Below are 21,721 nucleotides of genomic sequence, written 5' to 3'. Positions count from 1 at the left end.
AAGGGCTGAGTGGGATTTCAGATAAATAGTTGTGATATAAAGGGCTTGAAACAAAACCACTACCAAAGGTGTGTGTGTGTGTGTGTTATATTGAGCTTAGATCTACACTCTATTTTTAATAACAGCTTGCTTCTTGTTGATTCACACATTTAATTTAAGAGCTTTTGTATAAACTGTCTGTTGATGTAAATCGATGCGTTTGACTTGATTAAACTTGCTTTCAGCACAACTCACCGGAGCAAAGGGAGTTTGTAAAAGACGTTTTTAATAGGGTTTGTACAAATACTTTTCCTACTTGGTTTTCTCAGAATTATTTAATAAATGACTGCACAACTGAGAAATGTTTCCTAATTCATTCATGTTTCCTGTTTTGTATTCAAGTTTATGCCCAAAATCTGTAATATCAGCACCCACTGTCATTCCCACCAGTGATGCATAAAATCATAAGCTGAGGTTTACGGGTGTTATCATAAACAAACCACTCAATGTAATCTGCTGGAAATATGATAGAAAGTGTATTGTGTATATATACACAGTATATATACACAATACACTTTATCATATTTCGTGTAGATGTATGCGTGTATATATATATATGCGTGTAAATATATATATACATATACGTGTATATGTATATATATATATGTATATGTATATATATGTATATGTGTATATATATACATACATATATATATATATATACTGAATATGTGCTGAAAATCCTATGAATTTTATACGGACGTCAGTCACAATTTATCAGTCATTTTATTCATTGCTTTATTCAGCGTAACTGAAACAACAGTGAGATGTTTTCCACTGCAGCCAGGTGAAATGATCTGTGCTAACAGGTGGACTAAATGTACTATTTGAAGCGTTGGATATTTTCCACTGCTGAAGCATTGGGAATAAATTATGATAGCTATTCTTTCTCCCACTACAGCGTATCTGATTATGATAGCAAGAGGGAAAACATCTCCACAAATGTGACAATTGATACAGTCTTGACTAACGTCGTAGCACAAGTTCATTGAAAACATGCTACAACAACAGAGGAGTGGAACTACGCTAACATTTGGTTCTGAGCAATCTTATTTTTCTCACCTGTCACACAAGTTTCAGTGCAATCTCACACAGCAGCAAAATGGAAATTCATCCCCGAAACATTCAATACTTGGTCACATATTTACTATGGTACAATATTTTGCAGCTGGAGACGTACAGTACATTTGATTTAGATTTTCAGGGTTACTTTTCTTTGTTTAATGTTGAAGATTTACAACTTAGTAATACTGACAAACTCCTCATTTCAGGGTCCAAAGATCATCTAAATACTGACACATACACTCCAGGGAAAACATAACATTTTGTATTTTTCAATTTCAAGTCCAAAACGTGTCTTAGTGTTGCCCTTAATAAATACAGTATGTGACTATGATCTCGCTATACATGTATAACACTTTTCTGTCTTCCTTCAGTTGTTGGAGTTGATGTCTGCCTCATCTTTATCCTCACTGCGCTCCTTGACGCTCTCCTTCTTGGTCCCTTCCTTCTCCCTCTGGCTGCTCCTGGAGGAGCTGGCTGAGCCTCGAGTCTGGTAGCTGTAGCCGGCAGCACCAAACGACATCCCTGAGTTAAAGTGAGTCTCCTCCCCCTCCAGCAGTTTCCTCATAGGACCAAAGGAAACAAAATGTCAGACAGGACACTCAGACTAAATGCACCTCACAATACGTAAAGACTGTTAATGAGTCTATCTTTAGTTCGGTGTGTCCGTTAATGCAGTCAGCACCTGTAGGCAGCTATCTCTATATCCAGGGCCATCTTGACATTGAGCAGGTCCTGATACTCTCTCAGGTGCTGGGCCATCTCCCCCTTCAGGTTGCTCAGCTCAGTATCCAGGTGGCCAATAGTGTCCTGTTACAGTGGACATTAAAGAAAGGAGATTATCAGCAACACGTACTGTTTATAGACTGTTTTTAATCCACTATGATAGAGGCTTTTCTGTGGTATAACTGTTCCCTTTTCCCACTTAAAAGAATACGATAACCTTTGGAGCTTAGCTGTACCTTCTCTAAGAAGCCAGTGAAAGCAGATGGCCTTCCTCTATCCGATATAGCAGGTCAGAGGTTAATCTAATAGACACGCAGCAGGGTCAGTTCACTAAGAGCTGTTTCAGTCAGTCTCACAGTCACAGAGGCTTGTCACACACACACACGAAAGGTCATGTTCTGACTTCAGACCTTGAACCTGAAATAGACGATCTTGACACTAAATTGTCAAACTTACTTTAAAGCTACTATGAGGAACTTGAATTTTGTGCTGATTTTGGTGGTCCCTGTGGACAAAAGCGGTAGTGTTTCCGAGCACCGGAGTCCCTTTAGAAAACCTCTCATTTTACTGCAGCAAGGTCTGACAGTCTGCCCCGCTTAGTCCTGGTTCTGGTTCTCTCTGTGCCACCCTTCCCTCCAGCTAGCCCAGCAATACGGCCTGGGTCTCCAGCAGCGTGGTGTCGGTGTTGCCTCCCAGCGGGGACCGGCGGAGCAGCGAGGCAAAGCTCTGCTCCTGGTGATACGGATTTTTGGCCCTGTTAACGCCCACCGACTTCACTAATTCTCAGCAGTTCCCGGGAGTTTTCTGTGCTGCCTGCAAATTCCTGTGAACAGCCTTTAACCTGAAACTTCCGTGGCAATTAACAGTGCTGCTTACTTTCGAAAATCCCACTTTTCATGCAGAGATAATAACACTACTTAAGGAGCAACGGAAGTCAGATGGCGGTACCACGGTTTTGCACTCTGCAGCTCACATTAGTGCAGTTTCACAAGCGTGTCGGAGAACTACTGTAGCTCTACTGTAGAAACATGGTGGAGCAACAGGGCAGACTCCATGTAGAGGACCCGCTCCCTATATGAAGGGCTCATTCTAAGCTAACGAAAACACAATAATTCTTATTTTCAGGTGATTATACACTAATGAAAACATAATTATAAATATTATGTTCCATTTCTGCTAATAGATCCCCTGAAATGTTACACACTGTTCCTTTAAGGAGACTACGGTACGGTGCTGCTGATGATTACTTGCCTGCATGGCTGTGACTTCAACGTTGTGTGCCTCCTCTATCTCTGTGATCTGCCTCTCCAGAGACTCGTTGGCGCCCCTCAGACTCTCTATCTCGATGGTCTTGGACTGCAGCTGCCTCCTGAACTCGCTGATCTCCTCCCTGCTGGCCCTCATGGCCTCGTTGCTCCTGGTGGCCTGCTCGTTGAGGCTGGCGAACTTGCTCTTGTACCACTCCTCGGCCGACTGCAGGTTCTTGGAGGCGATGGACTCGTACTGGTTGCGGATCTCCTTCAGAGCCGAGGTGAGGTCCGGCTTGGCGAGCTCGAGCTCGAGCTCCACGGAGACCTGCTGCTCCTCCATCATGCTGCTCAGCTCGTGGATCTCTTCGTCGTGCACTTTCCTCAGGAAGGAGATTTCGTCCATCAGCGACTCCACGCGGCGCTCCAGGTCCATGCGAACGGCTGTGGCGTCATCCACGTCCTTCCTGTAGCACCTCAGGGTCTGCTCTGCTTCCTCCCGTGCCCTCGCCTCCTCTTCATACTTCACACTGAGCTTCTGAAATGAGACATGAGAGGATGGGAGATGAGAGGGGCCACTAAGGAAAGGTATACAATCATTAGATAAAGATGCAAGATATGAAAGATCAGAGGAGTGTTGAGATGATCAGATCGCGAGACGTTGGGAAAGATGATGGTGAAGATCAAATGACAGATTTCTGAGGGGAAACTGGCTTTAAATAAAAAACAGAATAGAAGAAGAAATCTCCTTATTCTTTGATACCCAATGGTTTTACCTGCAGTTCGTCCTCCATGTTGTTCCTCTCGATCAGGATGCGGTTCTTGTCCCGGTTCAGCTCCTCCATCTGTGACCGCAGGTCCCTCAGCTCCTGCTGGTAGAGGTGAGCGATGCGGGAGGGCTCGCCGTGTTTCTGCCGCAGTGTCACCAGCTCCGTCTCCAACACCTTGTTCTGCTGCTCCAGGTGCCGGACTTTATCGATGAACATGGCGAAGCGGTCATTCAGACCCTACGCAACAGGACAAATCACACAAAATCCTCAAAATGCAACGGTTCGGTTTGTACAGTTATTGAACGGTTGTTTTTTTTACGGTTCGGTTTGGCATCCCTGGTGGCTAGTGGGTTTAGTCTTTTGCTGCCTACTGCTGCTGGAAACAAGATTGATGATAGCTGAGGGGAACTCCTGAGTCAGGTGATAATAATTTGCTTCATGGCTTCAATAATTTGATGCATTGTCTAGAAAAATATTCATTAGTGCATCTTTATATACATTCTCATTCCCAGGGCGACAAATATACCAATGCTTTGTCACGGCCATCAGCGGTCGATACCACGCACAAGGCACCTTTTAGCGGCGGCAGATGCACCAGGCTTACCATTATTTACAATTTAAACCCATCTGCGACAACAATAAACCGAAGAGAAAGTGCTGTGGTGACGTAGTTCAAAGAACGAAAAAGACACATTGTGTGGGTTTGGAGGGGAGGTGGATGGGTCCAACAAACACAGGGCTTTCATCCAGGAGACCGCTGTTTGTGTCCCGTGCGTTACGTTTCACTTTCCCTTTACAATCAGCTGATCTTTCGTGTCCCGTGTTCACAACGTCTAGTTGCTCTGCAAAAAACGTAGTATAGTTTCAAGCCCAACCATGTTGTTTTTTCTTAAACCCAAATAGTGGTTTTGTTGCCTAAACTTAAGCAAGTGTTTTTGTTTAATTCAAAGTGTTTACTGCAACCGAAAAGTGACGTCAAGGGGTCGAGAAGCATGTGTTCAATGCAACGAAAAAAGTGACACCGAGGGGTCTAAATGAGAGCTTGAGGATTTCTCTTACTGCCTTGCTGACATTGTGACATTGTGACATCACGTTGTGATGTTAATGGATGTCTTCTCCTTCAGGAGGAAGTGGTCAATGAAAACTGGAGAAAACGATGGCTCCGTTCTATTCAAGTCTCCCAGTGAGCCATGACAGTGTGACAATGTGACCGCATGCCCGATACCAGGACCCTGAAACTGAAGCAGGTAATTGGATCAATTTGATTGTTTACACCTGTTCATTTATGCACTATAACATGTGTGGATGGGAACTTTAAGTGGTTAAAGAGGTCACCTTTTGCAAGTTTGGTGCTTTCATCATGGTAAATGCAATGAATTGTTTGGAGTATCGTTACTGTATATTGTTTAAGGGATTTATAAAGTTCAGACTGAGGTCATTCTGACACTAGAGGAGAGCTTTACAAGAGGGTTACCAGAGTTATACTAGTCTCCATCTAATATAAATTGGTTTAGTCCTACTCTGTCTGTCATGTCTGTCATGTCAGGTAAATGCAACTCAGGGACTTGGACACCAGAATTGGAAGCTAATTAGTCAGAAACAGATGAAGTGAAAGTTTTAAAATAAAAATAATATAATATAATATAATAATATAATAAAACAGACTATTATAGACCAATTATTTTTAATACTTTTTAGATAAATCTTTTTTGTAGTAACCCCAACATTTGTCTCAACCCATCACACCTACCTGCAGCTGCTCCTTCTCGTTAGTTCTGATGACTTTGAGTTCATTGTTGACCACGGAGGACTGGCTGAGGTCCAGTGAGTTGGTGCGGACCGGAGAGAAGGAGGTGGACCGGCCGACCCGTCTGTAGAGGCCGAGAGAGGACGCGCTGCTGCGGGACGCGGCCATGGACCGGAGCCCCGGAGAGGACCGAGGAGACGGGCTGCTCATCCGGGAGGACGAGACGGCGAACTTCGGAGAATCACCGAAGATCTTCCGGTAGGATGACGAAGTGTAGCGGTCTCCGTGGCTCATCTTTGCTGTCAGTCAGAGTGAGTGAAAGAGTGATAAAACTGAGGAGCTTCGTAACTCGTGAATTCGTGAGCCTGGTTTGACAGCTCAGGGCTTATGATGCCCTTTTCTATCCATAGGTTGGAGGGAGGAGAGAGGAGATGGAGGAGGAGCCCAGGTGGTGCTGAGGCATCGTGGCCCATCATGGCCAGGTGAGGAGTTTTTTTTCTTTCTTTTTTTAATATACATATATTTTTCCTTTTTTTATTTTTTTTAATATACATATATTGTTCCCTTTTTATATACATATATTTTCCTTTTTTTTTCCTTTTCTTTATATACATATTTTTTCCGTTTTTTTATATAGATACATTTTTTCTTTTTTTTCTTTTTTTATATACATATATTTTCCCCTTTTTTATATACATATATTTTGACTTTTTTTAAAAATACATATATTTTTCCTTTTTTATATACATATATTTTTCCTTTTTTTATATACATATATTTTTCCCTTTTTTACAGACATACATTTTTCCTTTTTTTTATATACATATATTTTTCCTTTTCTTTCCTTTTTTAAAATATATATATTTTTCAGTTTTTTTTCTTTTTTTTATATACATATATTTTCCCTTTTTTATATACATATATTTTTCCTTTTTTTTTAAAATACATGTTTTTCCTTTTTTTTCTTTTTTTAAATACATATATTTTTCCTTTTTTTATACATATATTTTCCCTTTTTTTATATACAAATATTTTCCCCTTTTTTATATACATATATTTTTCCCTTTTTTATATACATATATTTTTTCTTTTTTTTATATACATATATTTTTCCTTTTTTATATACATATATTTCCTTTTTTTTAATACAAATATTTCCCTTTTTTATATACATATATTTTTACTTTTTTTTCTTTTTTTTAAATGCATATATTTTTACTTTTCTTTTTTTCTTTTTTTTATATACATATATTTTTCCCTTTTTTATATACATATATTTTTACTTTTTTTATATATATATTTTTACTTTTTATATGCATATCTTTTTACTTTTCTTTCTTTTTTCTTTTTTTAATATACATATACTTTTCCTTTTTTTCTTTTTTTTCTTTTCTTTTTTTCTTTCTCTTCCTTTTCCTCATAACAAAATATAATAAAATGAAATATGGATAAAACAAAATGGAGAGAAAAATAAATGCAAAATAATAAATAAATAAATAAATAAAGAAAGAAAGAAAGAAAACTTAAAAAAAAAAGCCAACATAACTGGGCAAGATCAATATCATGTGACCGTGTACAGTGTGTGCGCTTGAGAGGGGTGGTGTGGGAGGCTGGCTGTCAGTCAGGGTGCAAATCAAATTAAGGCAAGATTAAAAAGAATAAGATAAAATAAAGTAAAATTAATATAAATAGGTAGATAGAAGTAAAATAATGATGGATAAAAGGATGGTGTTTAATAGGGTGATGGATAAAAAGATGATGTTTTAAAAGAGAATGATGGATAAAAAATGATGATGTGGTTGTATGTGGTGTGTGGACTGTAACTGGAGTTAAATGTGGTCATGGGTTAATATTGGTGGTGGTGGTTTGATAGTTATGGTGGTTTGTTTTGGAGTATTAGGGAGAGGGCTGTTCTGGTGGCTCATTATCCTTGGACTGAGGAGCTTAAAGGGCTTTGCAGGAGTTTATAGACAGCAAGGCTGCAGGTGGAGCGAACCATTTTACGCACGAAGGTACAGGACTGTATAACGTGTGTGCAGTGGAGAGAAGATGTTGAATGAGATTTGTTCTTTAAAGTGATTAAAACAAACCAAGATGTAATATATTTTTTTAAAGATTTCATTCATTCGTTAAGTTTATTTCGCGTGCGTAAAATGATGGAACCGTCAAGGTGGCGCAAGTGCCTTCACGTCCTGACGTCACACTGAGTGTTATGCGCATTCTTGTCAGCTGGCATTGGGTCATCCCGTCACTTTTTGGATAAACTAGCAAAAGCGTAACCTAAAAAGTTTTTAATAAATCTAATCTTTGCCATAACCCCAAGATTAAACCTACAGGAGACAGATATATTTACTGTATTGTTATTGTTGCTATTATATATATCTTGTCCTAATTGTTTGTTATCACTATTATGTAGTCATATTATTTCTTTATATTAATCTTGTCTCTAGGTGGAGGCTTCAGATAAGCCCAGTGGGTTTTTTGCATCTTCCTTCACTTTATATTATTCTTTTTTTTTTTTTTGTTATGTTGTATAGTCTTAAATTGTGCAAAAAAAATAATACCTCACACCTAATTGTAACTTAAAACAGAGATGATTTTTTTTGTATGTCTCTGCTCAGAGGTATTATGTGTTGGGGTTGTCCCACAGTGATTATTTGCACTCTTTCGCTTATGGGGTGACTCAATATATTGATCAATGTCATCACTTTTTGATGTATTTTGCTGAAACCTAAAGCCCTTTTGAGGATTTGTGCCTGTACTAATACCTGTGTCCCCCCACCTTTGAAATAAAAAAATATACCCCTGGATTTAATAGCTCTAAATGATTTATTAGTAGCCTACATATCACTTTGACCTCTGACCTGGGATATTTTGGCACGACATACATCTCTAAACAGATAAAAAGGAATTTCTAATGTTCAAAGGAATTTCCATAATTTAAATAGTCTAAATAAGGCACCAACTGTGCTGTCATACGTTTTGTAATCAGACCAGAGTAAAAAGATATAAAATATATTAAATTAATAGCTTACAACCGAATCAATCTAAAAACCTGAATATTTTGGCATTAACTATAATTAATTAATTTTTCTTTTTTTATCACTGCTTAATGTACCTCTCTGATCCATTAACAATCCTGTATATGTTTCCACACTTGATTAGTACAGCCTGGATGCTTAAATGATTAATGCACTTTTCACTGCTGTCCAGCAGAGGGTGATGTAACTTCAATCACAAACGAAAACAGTTAAAGGGAGTTCAGTATCCCTCTTCTGAAATACACTTTAGTTAAACAGAACAGGGATTTTAATTAATATTTCACTAACTAATGTCCAGTAACATTGACAACAGACATTTTAAATCCCTAGTGGTTTGGCAAAAGAGAAACATTAACACTGTCCTAAGGTTTGGACTTTATTATGTAGGCCTACCTGCCAAATTATGGAGGATGGAAAAATAAATACATAAACTCAAAAAATAAATAAATAAATATGCCATTAAATGTACCAAAAATAATATTTGAAATATACGTAGGCATTAATTAATTGATAAAATGTGACAAAAAATCATATTTCTGTTTTAATTTGCTTCTTTATTTATTTGCCTTTGTATTAGTTCCCCTATTTATCTATTCTTCTATTTAATTTTCCCTTTTATTTATTTAGTGATTTATTTTTATTAACTTTTAAATGTATTTATTTTTGCATTTATTTTAATTTATTTATTGAAAATGTATATATTCATTATTAAATTGTATTTATTTATTTCAGCATGATTTTACTTTTGCATTTCCCCCCTATTTATTTCCCCAAACTTATTTATTTCTTTATTCTTTTCTTTATAATTTTTTTTTTTTTTTTACATTTCTTTATGCATTTCTGCCTCATTATGCAAATGAGGGGGCTGTCACTCAACGTGTGTCATGGGGTCTTTTCATGTCATGTCATTTATTAAGTTCAGATATAAAGTGTGAGCTGAATAAACTGACTACTGTTAAACGTGATACAAAACATCTGCTGTCCTCAGACTAATGCCCCCGCAACACTCAACTGTAGGTGCTAAGATCTGCTCTCAGCTGCTTTTTATTCTCAGAAAATCAATTCTAAGAAAGAAATACAAAGAATAAAATGCCATTATTTCACACAATCAGACCACTGACAGTAAATGGAGACTTGCTTGCAACGCAGAATGTTAATTTATCTATCAAACTGTCACTATTTCCTGCGAAAGTCTCCTTTTATTGCTGACAGTAGCTTTAAGATTTGACGTCTATGACATGTGTGAATTTGGTTTGAGGATGGATTCTCCTGTGAGCTTTCACTGTCTCTCAGCATCAAGCGTATAGTGTTGTAGGTTTGCGAGGGGGCGGCTTGTGACGACACCGCTGTGAGTGTGAGGAAAGCTGCTGCTGAGCGCAAGAAGTGGGTGCAGAGGTGTACGGTGTGGTTTTAGAAGGGAGCCCTGTGATGTCAAGTATTGTTGTATGTGTGTGTGCGTGTAGGGGGGAGCATGTACAGAGCTGTCACATTAGATTCACTCGGGGTAGGACGACAGTGTAGGTGTGTGTGAGAGTGAGGCTGCCGTTGGTGGCGTGACGGTGTCAGGATCCCGGGCGAGAGGTGGGACTCCAGAGTGATGTCGCTTGTGCGTGGGAAGATGCTTGAGCTGATGATGGTCCTGGTATTTGGGGTTTGTGCAGAGCCCCTGTGACCTTTTGTATCGTGGTGATATAGGAAGGTCAAAGACAATATAGGATCATTAACATACATTTAAGCAAATCTATAAAAATTAGCATTAGAAATACATTACATGGACACCCAAACATGACACCTACATGTGATTGTTGGGTATTAATATGCTACAGCCTCCACTTTCTGGTTTCAGGCTTTCCACCAGATATTGGAACCCAGCTGCGGGGGTTTGTCCGTTAAATATGAAGCTACAGCCATGGAGACGGTTAGCTTAGCTTAGCATAAATACTGGTGACAGTCAGAAACAGCTAGCCTGGCTCTGTCCAAAGGTTAGAAAATAAGCTTTGCAGCACCCCTAACGCTCTCTAACTAACATGTTATATCCTGTTTGTTTCACACACACAAAAACCGAAGTGGAGTCGATCTTCTCATCTAATTTACGGCAAGAATGAGGATAAGCATATATCCCGAAATGTTGAACTATTCCTTTAATTGAAACTAAGGTAAAAAACAGCCCTGTGCCAAAGTATGTGGGGATACTTTTGTCCATATAGTTTATGATGTTGATGTAAGTTAAGTTAAAGGGCGGGTCCATTATATATATATATAGAGAGATCTTTTTGAGGTTTTTACATCATAATAACATTTATAACATTACAATTTTGGTTTACAGTATGTTTCAGCGTCAAAATGCTATTTTCCCAAGCCTTTCCGAAAACGTTTTCCCATGTGACCTGACGTAGGTTTCTACATTATGACGCTGCTACATGTACAATATATATACATCCTTATAGTTGGTGTATTAACATTAGTTGGAGGTAAAATTACTGTTTTTGTGAATGTAGTCTGGTGGCTTTAAAGACCCCCGTCGGAAAGGGCTGTCTGATGGCGAGGCAAAGTGGTGAAAATAGCGTACACTTAAACTGATATTGATTTTTTTTAGGTGGATAAAATACGTTTTTCTGCTGCTCCCGTCCACAGCAGCTCGACCTCGCCGTCAGACAGCTTGGCAGTATGTAAGTCTGGGAGCAAGGGAAACAATCTGATGGTCAAAATTAAGATGCAGCACCAAACAAAACAAACAAAATAACGCCTCAGTCTATTTCCAGACCTACTGGAGGCCATTGCATCAGTATTAAGGGCAGTCTGACATTTTTAGGGGAGAATGTTCCTAATTATCGCCGACACATCTCACACAGATTGAAAAAAGATTTGCCGGGGCAGCCACAAACTTGCCCTGTATATTCCTGCGTTTACACCCACAATAGTTGGTAATCATAAAAAGAATCCCTTAGCTTCCCTCATCTGCCAAGTTTCTGTTCGTGAGTACAGATTTAGCCGACTGGTCCAACCAGACCTATGACTTCACTAAAGCAGCATTCCTTCAGTCGCTCTGAAATTCCAGTGTTCCTGACTGGTTGTATGGTGTATTTTTGCTGGGCTGCACGTTGGATTGGCCTGAGAGTGATGCGGGTACTTTTCATAAAACGCTGGTTCCTCCTTGCTCTGTGTGTGCGTGTGTTGCACAAAGTATAAACATGATAGACAGGAAGATGGAGGCTTAAACAGAAAAAGTGGAACTGACAAGAGAAAATATTGGTGGAACATACCGACCTCTCTCTCTCTCTCTGTTTGTGTATTTAACCTGTCACACAGTATGTTGACATGTGGCTGCTTATGAAAAAGGGAAATACAGTAACTGACGAGACAACACTGTAGTGTCTGTTATGATGAGAGGCAACGCTATCAAGTTCTGTTATCTGACGTGTACATAAAAAAGGCAGACAGCCGTAGGCTAGCTACAGAAACTGTGAAGTTGAGAAAATAAGGGTCTGAAGTTTGAAGGCAACTAATCCAAAGTGTGCAATAGTTACATATGTAGTAGCTAAACCCTTTTTAAATTGTATTTAGGATGATTATATTAGTCTGAAATCAGATAGGCCAACTGTAACTTTTTCTCTATTTTGATTACATTTAGCTACTGACTTATGTGGTATAACAAACTCAATTACTAAGATGTCGGAGCATCATTCATTTTTCAATTGTAGGAAAAGTGTTAGTGGATTAGCTTTAGCTAAGGCTAGCTGTGATTCCACTTCAGCTGGTTAAAGCTAGTTGGAGTGCTGTCACTGCGGTTAGTTTTCACCTCCTTTTTGTAGTTCGTGCAAATTTTACATACTGTTTTTTCCCCCGAAAATGATACATTTCTATGGCATATTAATTTTACATGGAAAACAGAAGTAAAAAATCCGCTCAATATAGTGCTGCAGGAATGAGTCATAAATCCTGGTAATGAGTTAGCATTTTTTAACTTCCGGTTCCCTCGTCTCCATGCCGATGTTTTTTTTTAATGGGTTTTTGTTAGGGCTGTCAATCGATTAAAAATGTTTAATCGCATGATTGTCCGTAGTTAATCGTGATTAATCGCACATTTTTTTTATCTGTTCAAAACGTACCTTAAAGGGAGATTTGTCAAGTATTTAATGCTCTTATCAACATGGGAGTGGACAAATATGCTGTTTTATGCAAATGTATATATATATATATATATATATATTTATTATTGGAAGTCAATTAACAACACAAAACAGTGACAAATATTGTCCAGAAACCCTCACAGGTACTGCATTTAGCATAAAAAATATGCTCAAATCATAACATGGCAAACTGCAGCCCAACAGGCAACAACAGCTGTCAGTGTGTCAGTGTGCTGACTTGACTATGACTTGACCTAAACTGCATGTGATTATCATAAAGTTGGCATGTCTGTAAAGGGGAGACTCGTGGGTACCCATAGAACCCATTTTCATTCACATATCTTGAGGTCAGAGGTCAAGGGACCCCTTTGAAAATGGCCATGCCAGTTTTTTCTCTGCAAAAAGTAGCATAAATTTGGAGCGTTATTTAACCTCGTTCATGACGAGCTAGTATAACATTGGTTGGCAACCATGGATTCTTTAAGTTTTCTAGTTTCATACCAGTATCTTCACTTTAGTTTCAAAACTGCTGCTACAACCTAATACAATCGCAAGTTAAATTAGTTGTGTAACACAGTAACGCATTATTGTGTTAACTTAGCCCTAGATGCCTGAAAAAAGGTCTGTGGTTAACACGAGCTTAAGAGATTTTAATGTTTTATTCTACAATATAGAATACGTCAGTATATCCCACTCGTGAATTTTGAAATAGGAGACCAGCCTACTAAACGTCATCACTCCGAACACTAGTCCGCCTTTAGCTTAGTGGTGGTGACGAGAAGTCATGTGACCGTGGTGTAGTTTGTTTATAGTGTTCAGTTGTGGAGATCTTACTGAACAAATCATGTCAGTATCATAAATCCCATTGTTTTTTGTCGCGGGAACCAGGGCTATGCTAACTCCTGGGTTGGCCTATAAAAATATATCATCCCTGGAGCACTCTCTTCTGACAAAATATGTAGTTCCTGTATTTTGGCTTTATAGGGCGCTGTATATCAGTGCTGAATAAATGACAGCAGTGTTTTCTCTGCATCTTCCTGTGCCCTTAACCACATCAGCATACATAAACAGAGCATGGTTACTCACTTGAGTCCCTAACCTTTAGTACAAGATCTATATAAAAACAATGACATACTGTATACCTGCTGAACACAGGTATACACTCATAGATATAAAAAACGTACGCTACGCTGTTCTGGTCAAACATTCACAGTAAAAGCTTGGTGGGATTTTCCCTGCTCTGAAACATGAGTTAGGTCTTGCATGAGGAGCCTTTCTAGCTGCACATAAGGTACAATACCTATAATTAAAATGTGCTGCAGGAAGTTTGCAAATTGTAGGATCAGGGAAATTGCTCTCAGAGAATGGAAGTAATAACTGCTCTCTATATTTCATAGAGAGGTCTTGGCTGAGTGATCTTATATAGGTGGAAAAGATGACTATATGTGTTTATGACATTGTTTGGGCTTCATTCCATGAGTTGATTCAGAAGAAAGACCTTTTTAAAAACCTATTAAAAAGGTGAATTTATCATGCAGACTGACATGATAAAGTTAGAACATATTCACTGAATTTAAAAACAATTAAAGCTGCAAGCAGTGATGATTGCACCTTCCTGCACGTCGGGGTAACTGGCGGGACACCGATCGACGCAACCAGGCACAATGAAACTGGAACTCTGATGAGTGCAGTGACGCCTTCCACAAGACTCTCCGACAAACGGTTCATGAGTTATGAAAGGAGGTGTGGCTAATGTGTAGGGGGCGGTGATGAGTCTAGGACAAATGTTTTTTAACTTTTCATCCTTAAGGTGATAAGATGGTCCTGACCAAATTTCAAGTCGATCTGATTAAATCTTAAGGAGGAGTTCGTTACAGTACACGGCCTATAAAATGCGAAAAATGGGTGAAAATCGCACATTGAATTCGAAATGGCTGACTTCCTGTTGGATTTTGGGCATACCTCCAAGAGGCTTTTTTGTGCGTCTCCACATGTTACATCCGTCTGCCAAATTTCATACATGTAGGTGAAACCAGAACGAGGGGCGCAATTCTTCCAACTTTCTAGGGGGGCGCTAGCGAGCCATTTTGCAACACCCGAGCCCGAGACCATTAAAATATCTAATTTTTCACCGCATCTGATAAGTGTGCCAAGTTTAACAACTTTTTGAGCATGTAAAGGCCGTCAAAAATGCGATTCACATGTGAAAAATAAAAAGAATTCCTACAGTTTCAATAGGGCCTTTGCTGGCCCGACGTTGTCGGTGCTCGGGCCCTAATAACAATTTAGTAAATTCTATGGTGCAGATATTGAGTTATCCTCATTCTGGTGTATGTTATAGCAACATCATGAAAAGCAGGAGGTCAAGAATCCCTCATTTCAGCAAGAAATTTGCATACAATAAGAAGAAAATGCTGTTTATCTTCATATTTATGGTTATATGTAGTAATATGAAACCACAGATAGTCTGATTTGATACTTTAATGTGAATATGCACATACAATTGACATCAAACTCAATATATTTGTGTGATAAGTGGATAGATATCATTGAAATCTAACTTTCTACTATCAGTACTGCAAGCATACACTTCTGTGAGTGCACTGCTGTTTGACCGCATCAACTACGCGCCTGCCCTGTGGTAACCTCGGCTCTAATTTGGTGAGATAATGGCGCGTTCATTCAGGTGAAGTGTGCCCGGATGCCAGTGTTGTCAGCAACCATTTGCAGTGAAAGAGCGTCACAGGAAGGGGAGAGAGAGAGAGAGAGGGGGGGAGCTGAGGGAAGGAGGAGGAGACAGAGCAGCAGAGGAGGGGCATTACTGGAAATAGGTGGCTAAACAGGTCTAGCTCGCCTTTTCCAGGACATGGTTAGGAAATACTGAAAGACACACACACTGCACCTCGCGTCTAGTGCAAAGTCTTTGTATGTGTGCACAGAAAGACAAACAAAGGCTGCACGCACAACATACAGTACATGTGTGTGCACACACACACTCATGCATAGTTTGTATTGTGTCCAGCTCCTTGCAGAAGTGAAATATCATGACTGTCGAAGAATTACTTCATGGTTGTCTATGTGTCATTGAGGACATTTGGTCCTTTTATTATTTACCAACAAGCTGAATTTGATGTTGCAATTCCTTGTTTCATTACACAGCCCTGTACAAGTTGTGCATTTTTTTTAGTCTGAACGAGTCAGCGCTGGGTCACACCTAAACATTGGAGCCCAGGGTTAACATCTTCAGGATGCTGTTTTAGTAATAAACCAGAAAATAACCTGAGTCTGGGTTTCTGGGCTAAATGTTGGGCTAAATTCCATGTTGCAAGCCTGAAAAGGATTTGTAAGCATGTAGTTTGTAAAGCTGTATAAAGCCAAGCGGCTGCTAGACCACGAGAGGCCAATGTGTCCATTCCAGATACATTTTCTGAATCTACACATCAGCAGGGTTCCTCATTGAGACTTGTTGCCCCCTCTTTATGTGATAAAGTTAAACCCAGTGGGCAACTGAAAAGTGAAGCCAATGCTGAAATGTCTTAATATTGCATTCGTCCTAATAGCCAGCAAGGGGCGACTCCTCTGGTTGCAAAAAGAAGTCTGTTTGTATAGAAGTCTATGAGAAAATGATATATTATCAGGTCCTAAAAGTTGTAAAATGCACTAATAGCTGAATCCAGAGTTTTTTTCCTTCCTCCGTTCATGTGAATGAGACCCAGACCGAGGCTGGAGCGAGGCCTGGGAGGTGGAGTTGTCATGTTGTCCATCTTTATATACAGTCTGTGGTCAAACGTGGGATTTATAGCTTGTTGTGGAGTTCTGACCAAAAAAACTTGCCAATGCTGTAAACTTCTCTAGGGATATTGTGATTTCATAACCACCATTTGGGGCTAAGGTCATTTAAGTTTAGTTTCAGAAGACTGCATGCATCTAAATGACAAATACTGTAGATTCAATTGTGAGATCAATAGTAAAAATGCTGCAAATGAGTTGGGACCAGAGAATGAAAACCAAAAGCCTGTGAGCGGATTGTTGACAGTATCCTGTGTGCTGAGGTTAAATCAGGGTTCACTGTGGTTCCTCACAACGAGACAGGAAGGAAGCTACATACAGCATTACATCTCCCAATACACGAGAAAACAAACATCTCAGGTGTAATAAGCCCTGGATTCCTTGGTAATGACGCTGCAGGACACACTGCTTGTAAAGTACCTTGGTGATATCGTAAACAGACTTTTTCAAGAAATGAGATTATAATCAACATCCATCGATTGTGATGAAAATGTGTATGACGCTGATGTAAATACGAAACTGTACAACAAATTCACAGAGTCAGTATTGTAGATATGACTCAAAGTATGCCAAGGCTATGATCATTGATTTCTAATCTGTTGACATTAAGGGCCATGAGGTGAAAACAGAAAAGTGCAGCCCAAATGCTGCTAGCGGGTCTGCAGGGATGTTACTCTGTCGATCCACCACTTTGGTCCAGAATGAAATATCTCTAAATTGTAACCATCTTACACCTGGTAAACATTAATATACTGTATTAGCATCGTCATTGTGGGCATGGTAGCTGATATTAGTATTTCATGTAGAATGACGTGCAAACCAAAAATTAAGTTATGATGGCCAGTGTTGTGCACAAACAGCAGGAGACGACATTCAGACTCTCCCATTCCAGATATTATCTAATGTAACTCTTAACAAAGGCTAGTGATAGATTATCATCTAGGGGCGGCTGTGGCTCAGAGGGTAGAGCAGGTTGTCCACCAATCGGAAGGTCGGTGGTTCGATCCCCGGCTGCTCCGGGTCACATGTCGATGTGTCCTTGAGCAAGACACTTAACCCCAAATTGCTCCCGGAGGCATAGCCATCGGTGTGTGAATGAGTATTTAGATTAAATCCTGATGGGCAAAGTTGGCACCTTAGTAGCCTCTGCCATCAGTGTATGAATGTGTGTGTGAATGGGTGAATACTGACATGTAGTGTGAAGCGCTTTGAGTGGTCGGAAGACTAGAAAAGCGCTATATAAGTCCAAGTCCATTTACCAAGTCCATTTACCATCTGTATAGTGTGCTCCAGGGATGATGGATCTTTGTAGGCCAACCGGGAAATTAGCGTCGGATTATTGCAGAAAATAAACTCGGTGGCAAACAAACGTTTATGATTCTTACACGTTTTGTTCAGCAAGATAATCTCCACAAATGAACGCCACTTTTATGATTTTTGAAGTGTGAATGCAATCACCGGAAGTAAAAAGCTAACGTTAGGCTATAAATGAACTACACAACGGTCGCATGAATGCAACACACCGAGTCTGTAAAAGGTGGATGAGTCGGTGTGATGACGTTTAGTAGTCTCATTTAGCCACTTGTTTGCAACCACCTTTTTTAAGACACATAAAGGCTTCAAAATTCGCTATTGCGTTGTATTTTTTATGTCGTAGAACAAAACGTTAAAATCTCTTTATTTCAGACATCTAACCAAAAACCTATTCAAAAAACCCATTGACTTCCAGACAAAGGAACCAGAAGTGCTAAAATACTAACTAATTTTGTTGATTGATTTCAAGTCCTGTAAGGTGCATTGTAAACCTACATTTAATAAGAGGAATTTAAGAAGGTCATCTGTAGAAAGCTGTTAGATTCATATCTGCAAAAGATCATAAGGAGAAATACTCATCTTGGAAACTACGTGAGTAATTAAAAGAAACAGTCCTTTAGAAGTTTACTACTAATCAGTGAACTCTTACTAAAAGCAAAAGTGTCTGCATTCATTACATTTTAATATTAAAGGTGCTATTGATAACATCCACTAAATGTCACATTCTCCCTCCCCCGTTCCATTGCATTTGCTATACTTTATCCGTTTTTTCCACACTAACCGACGACACAGAGATACCTCGTAATACCAACGTTGTTTTACTATTGGCTCACCAACCTTGTTAGAAGCGGGAACCAAACGTCAGATATCTTCCACAGAGATAAACAAAACTTTTTAAATGATTTATTCACAATTATATATATATATTTTTTTTTTCCAGGAAAAGCCATACTTTTATTTGGCACCTTTCTAAAGGCTCTGTAGATGTATTATTATTATTTTAACATATTAGTCTATATAAAAATATTATCAATAAGGCCTTTAACTACATTTTGTATAAATAAAATTAAAGGCACAATGAGTAGGATTTTCCGAAAAAAAACAATGTATGCACTCATACAAAAATAATCCCTCTCAATCATCATTTATGACCCACTAGAAGTGTGTGGCGATGTTTGTATCTGCAGAGACCATGCCCTCTATTTTTTTAATTTTGCCGATTTCGGGACGTTTTTGGGCGTCATACTTTACGAAAACGTAGCAACCAGGTAACCAGATTGCATCCAAGAGGAAGCTACGAAAATGGTGGACATACAGTATATAGCAAGGCGAGTGGCAAGTGGACAAAGCTCGTTCCAAAACGAGAGTGAATCTGCGGTTGGCTTTCACCCGCTGGCGCACCGCAACCCTCGTTGAGCCGAGGAGGAGGAGGGGCCTACTTTGTATGTTGTGTTTTCAAACTGCAACTGACAAATCCTACTCATTGTGCCTTTCACAAATCAAGTATTTTGACTTATAATTTGGTATAAGCCACAATACAGTATATGGTTTTTGAAGTTATAAGTTGAAAAGAGAGCAACATAGATGTTTAAAAGTCTTTGAGCCAAACACTGTGTCCACTTGCTCAACATGGCATTGCACAACAGTGGTGACTGTAATAATAGTCACTGCATTTCCTTTATTGTGCAACTGGTCACTTCTAAATTTGAGCATATTCTGTGCACAACCCTGATCATTGTGAATAAAACTCTGTTACATAAAGAGAATTTTCTCAGACACTAGTAGGCATAATATGCAGTATGTTGTATGTTCAAGCCATCATGAACACATTGAACTAGTTACACAAAATGTTACTGTGACTGACCAGGAGTGGGAGTATAATGAGTGTTCAGGATTTAGTGAGCACATTTGATTAAATGCCAAACAAATAGTTTATTTGTCTGAGAGTTAGATGAGTAAATCAACACCACTCTTATAAATATCGGCTCTGCCTGAAGGTAACATAATTTGCCTTCCAGCACCTCTAAAGATCACTAATTAACACATTTTATCTAATTTGTTTAATCTGTTAAAAAAATGAATAAAGTATACGCAAGTTAAGTTCTTTGCAGACCAAGTTTATTTTTAATCAGTCTGAAAAAAAATGCTCAGAAACCTTGCACACTGACTCCGATGCATTTTACTATTCTATTCGTTGCGAAAATTCGCAACACAAGAGAAAACTGAATTAATTATGTGGGTGCGATGGATAGCGCTAGTCCCAAACGGGGCTAATGAATGAATGGCATTAGCAAGAAACTATCATTTAGCTGCCTATAGAGCACAATCACTAATCTTTCCTACATCCTTTGTTTTGCAACCATCCCAGATTCCAAGCTGTTCTGCAACACCTGCCGCGATCTATCTTTAGGATCCGCATCTCTGTATTCTTTACTTTGTTTATCGTTAAGTGCTTTGTGCTGGGAGGAATGAATCAGTTTATCAAATGCCATTTTGGATGATGACGTTTGCACGGAGGGTGGCTATGAGTGGTCCAACAACCCTCTTTTGCCTTTTGACAGATGTGAAGAAACGCAGAAAATCAAACTTATTCCGAAAAATTTAATGACGGACGAAAGTTTCGGAGTTGGTGTGTAAACATGATTGACACGTGATGTCGTATTTATTTTAAAATGTGCGACAATTTCAGACGAAAAATAAGGACTTGGTGTGCAAAGGCCTTTAGTCAGATTTTGTTAGCTCCAGACTTGAGCCATGTTAGCTATTTCCCTCTGCTTCCAGTGTTTATGCTAAGCTAATTTAGCAGTCTCTTCGCTGTAGCTTCATATCGATCTTGTAGTCTAACTCTCGGCAAGAAAATGATTGAGCGCATTTCCAAAAATGTTGAACTATCTTAAAGCCATAAATAACACACACAACGTACATTGTAGCCTACGACACGTTTCAGTTTGACATGGGGTTATGATGTGCCACACTATTTTTTGGTTGGGATTAGTTACCTCAGCAGTTTCCCAGTATTTCCAGTCTTTAGGCAGCGGTGTTTTAAAAATGTAAAAGACTCAAGAGTAATGTAATTATTTATATTGTCGAAAGGACTAAGCGCTTCTGCATTTGAGCATTAACATGAAAGCAAAAGTTTTCGATTGGGCCACAAAAGCCAGGTTTCACTGCTCATTTAGACTTTCAGGTCAAGTTCAGTCTCTAGCTTAGTCTGGAATTTTTTCACGATGTTTTGTCTGATAAGACGAGGAAGAAAAAACTATCAAAATCATGATGAAAGGTTAGGTGAGTTAAAGTTCAGTGTAGCTCAAACTGAAAGTACAAAGTCATGTGGCTCAGTCTACTCATCGTCTTGTTGTTGAGACATGCGTTAGTCAGAGTCACGAAGACGTGCTCACCGTCACGCTATCGACTCATTATCATCTCTACCAGAGAAAAGTATTTATCTCACCTCATGGCCATAGCTGTCATGTCTATCAGATCATTGAAGGGTTGTGTCCTTACACACAAATAGCGAAGCTCTTACGAGATGGTCAAAGTTAAACATTGACCTTGAATGGTTAAGGTTAAGCATCGACCTCGACCAGCGACCTGATTGAAGCCCCAGTGCGTAATCCTGTAGCTTCTTGCTCTATTAATTGATGATGTCTTTAGGTCGCTCGACACAGCTGCACTTCAAAACATAAGCTAGGAGGACATTTAACAAAGTTTGGGAGCATATACTTTAAAAAGTCTAACCATGACCATGGAAAATACTCGATTCTGATTGGCTGGCAGGTGTCAAATTGAACAGCTCTCCTAAATCATTACTCTGGTTATATTAAACCACAGGTAACCGTAGTGACAACACTGATGC

At 39.1% G+C, this 21,721-nt stretch overlaps 1 protein-coding gene and 1 long non-coding RNA gene across 2 annotated transcripts in view; both read right to left on the bottom strand.

Annotated features, from left to right (window-relative positions):
* LOC141774345 (uncharacterized) overlaps positions 1 to 21,721 on the bottom strand; it is a 170,982-nt gene that overhangs the window by 27,228 nt on the left and 122,033 nt on the right. The window lies entirely within an intron of this gene.
* inaa (internexin neuronal intermediate filament protein, alpha a) lies at positions 756 to 5,992 on the bottom strand. The gene is made up of 5 exons (XM_074646928.1): positions 5,595 to 5,992; positions 3,851 to 4,081; positions 3,079 to 3,612; positions 1,787 to 1,911; positions 756 to 1,664 (listed from the first exon to the last, which is right to left on the bottom strand). The coding sequence occupies exons 1-5, from the start codon at positions 5,883 to 5,885 to the stop codon at positions 1,472 to 1,474; spliced, it is 1,374 nt and encodes a 457-aa protein (XP_074503029.1). The 5' UTR covers positions 5,886 to 5,992; the 3' UTR covers positions 756 to 1,471.

The sequence above is a fragment of the Sebastes fasciatus genome, chromosome 9 (genome assembly GCF_043250625.1).
Source record: "Sebastes fasciatus isolate fSebFas1 chromosome 9, fSebFas1.pri, whole genome shotgun sequence".
Classification (NCBI taxonomy): domain Eukaryota; kingdom Metazoa; phylum Chordata; class Actinopteri; order Perciformes; family Sebastidae; genus Sebastes; species Sebastes fasciatus.
This window is presented reverse-complemented; position numbering and strand designations above follow the sequence as displayed.

Bases quoted from the DNA above. Each gene is read 5' to 3' on its own strand.
- inaa (XM_074646928.1), bottom strand. From the start codon at position 5,885: ATGAGCCACGGAGACCGCTACACTTCGTCATCCTACCGGAAGATCTTC. The intron at 3,613-3,850 runs GTAAAACCATTG...GTCTCATTTCAG, and splicing joins ACATGGAGGACGAACTGCAG to AAGCTCAGTGTGAAGTATGA. The intron at 1,665-1,786 runs GTGCTGACTGCA...TGGTCCTATGAG, and splicing joins ATAGAGATAGCTGCCTACAG to GAAACTGCTGGAGGGGGAGG.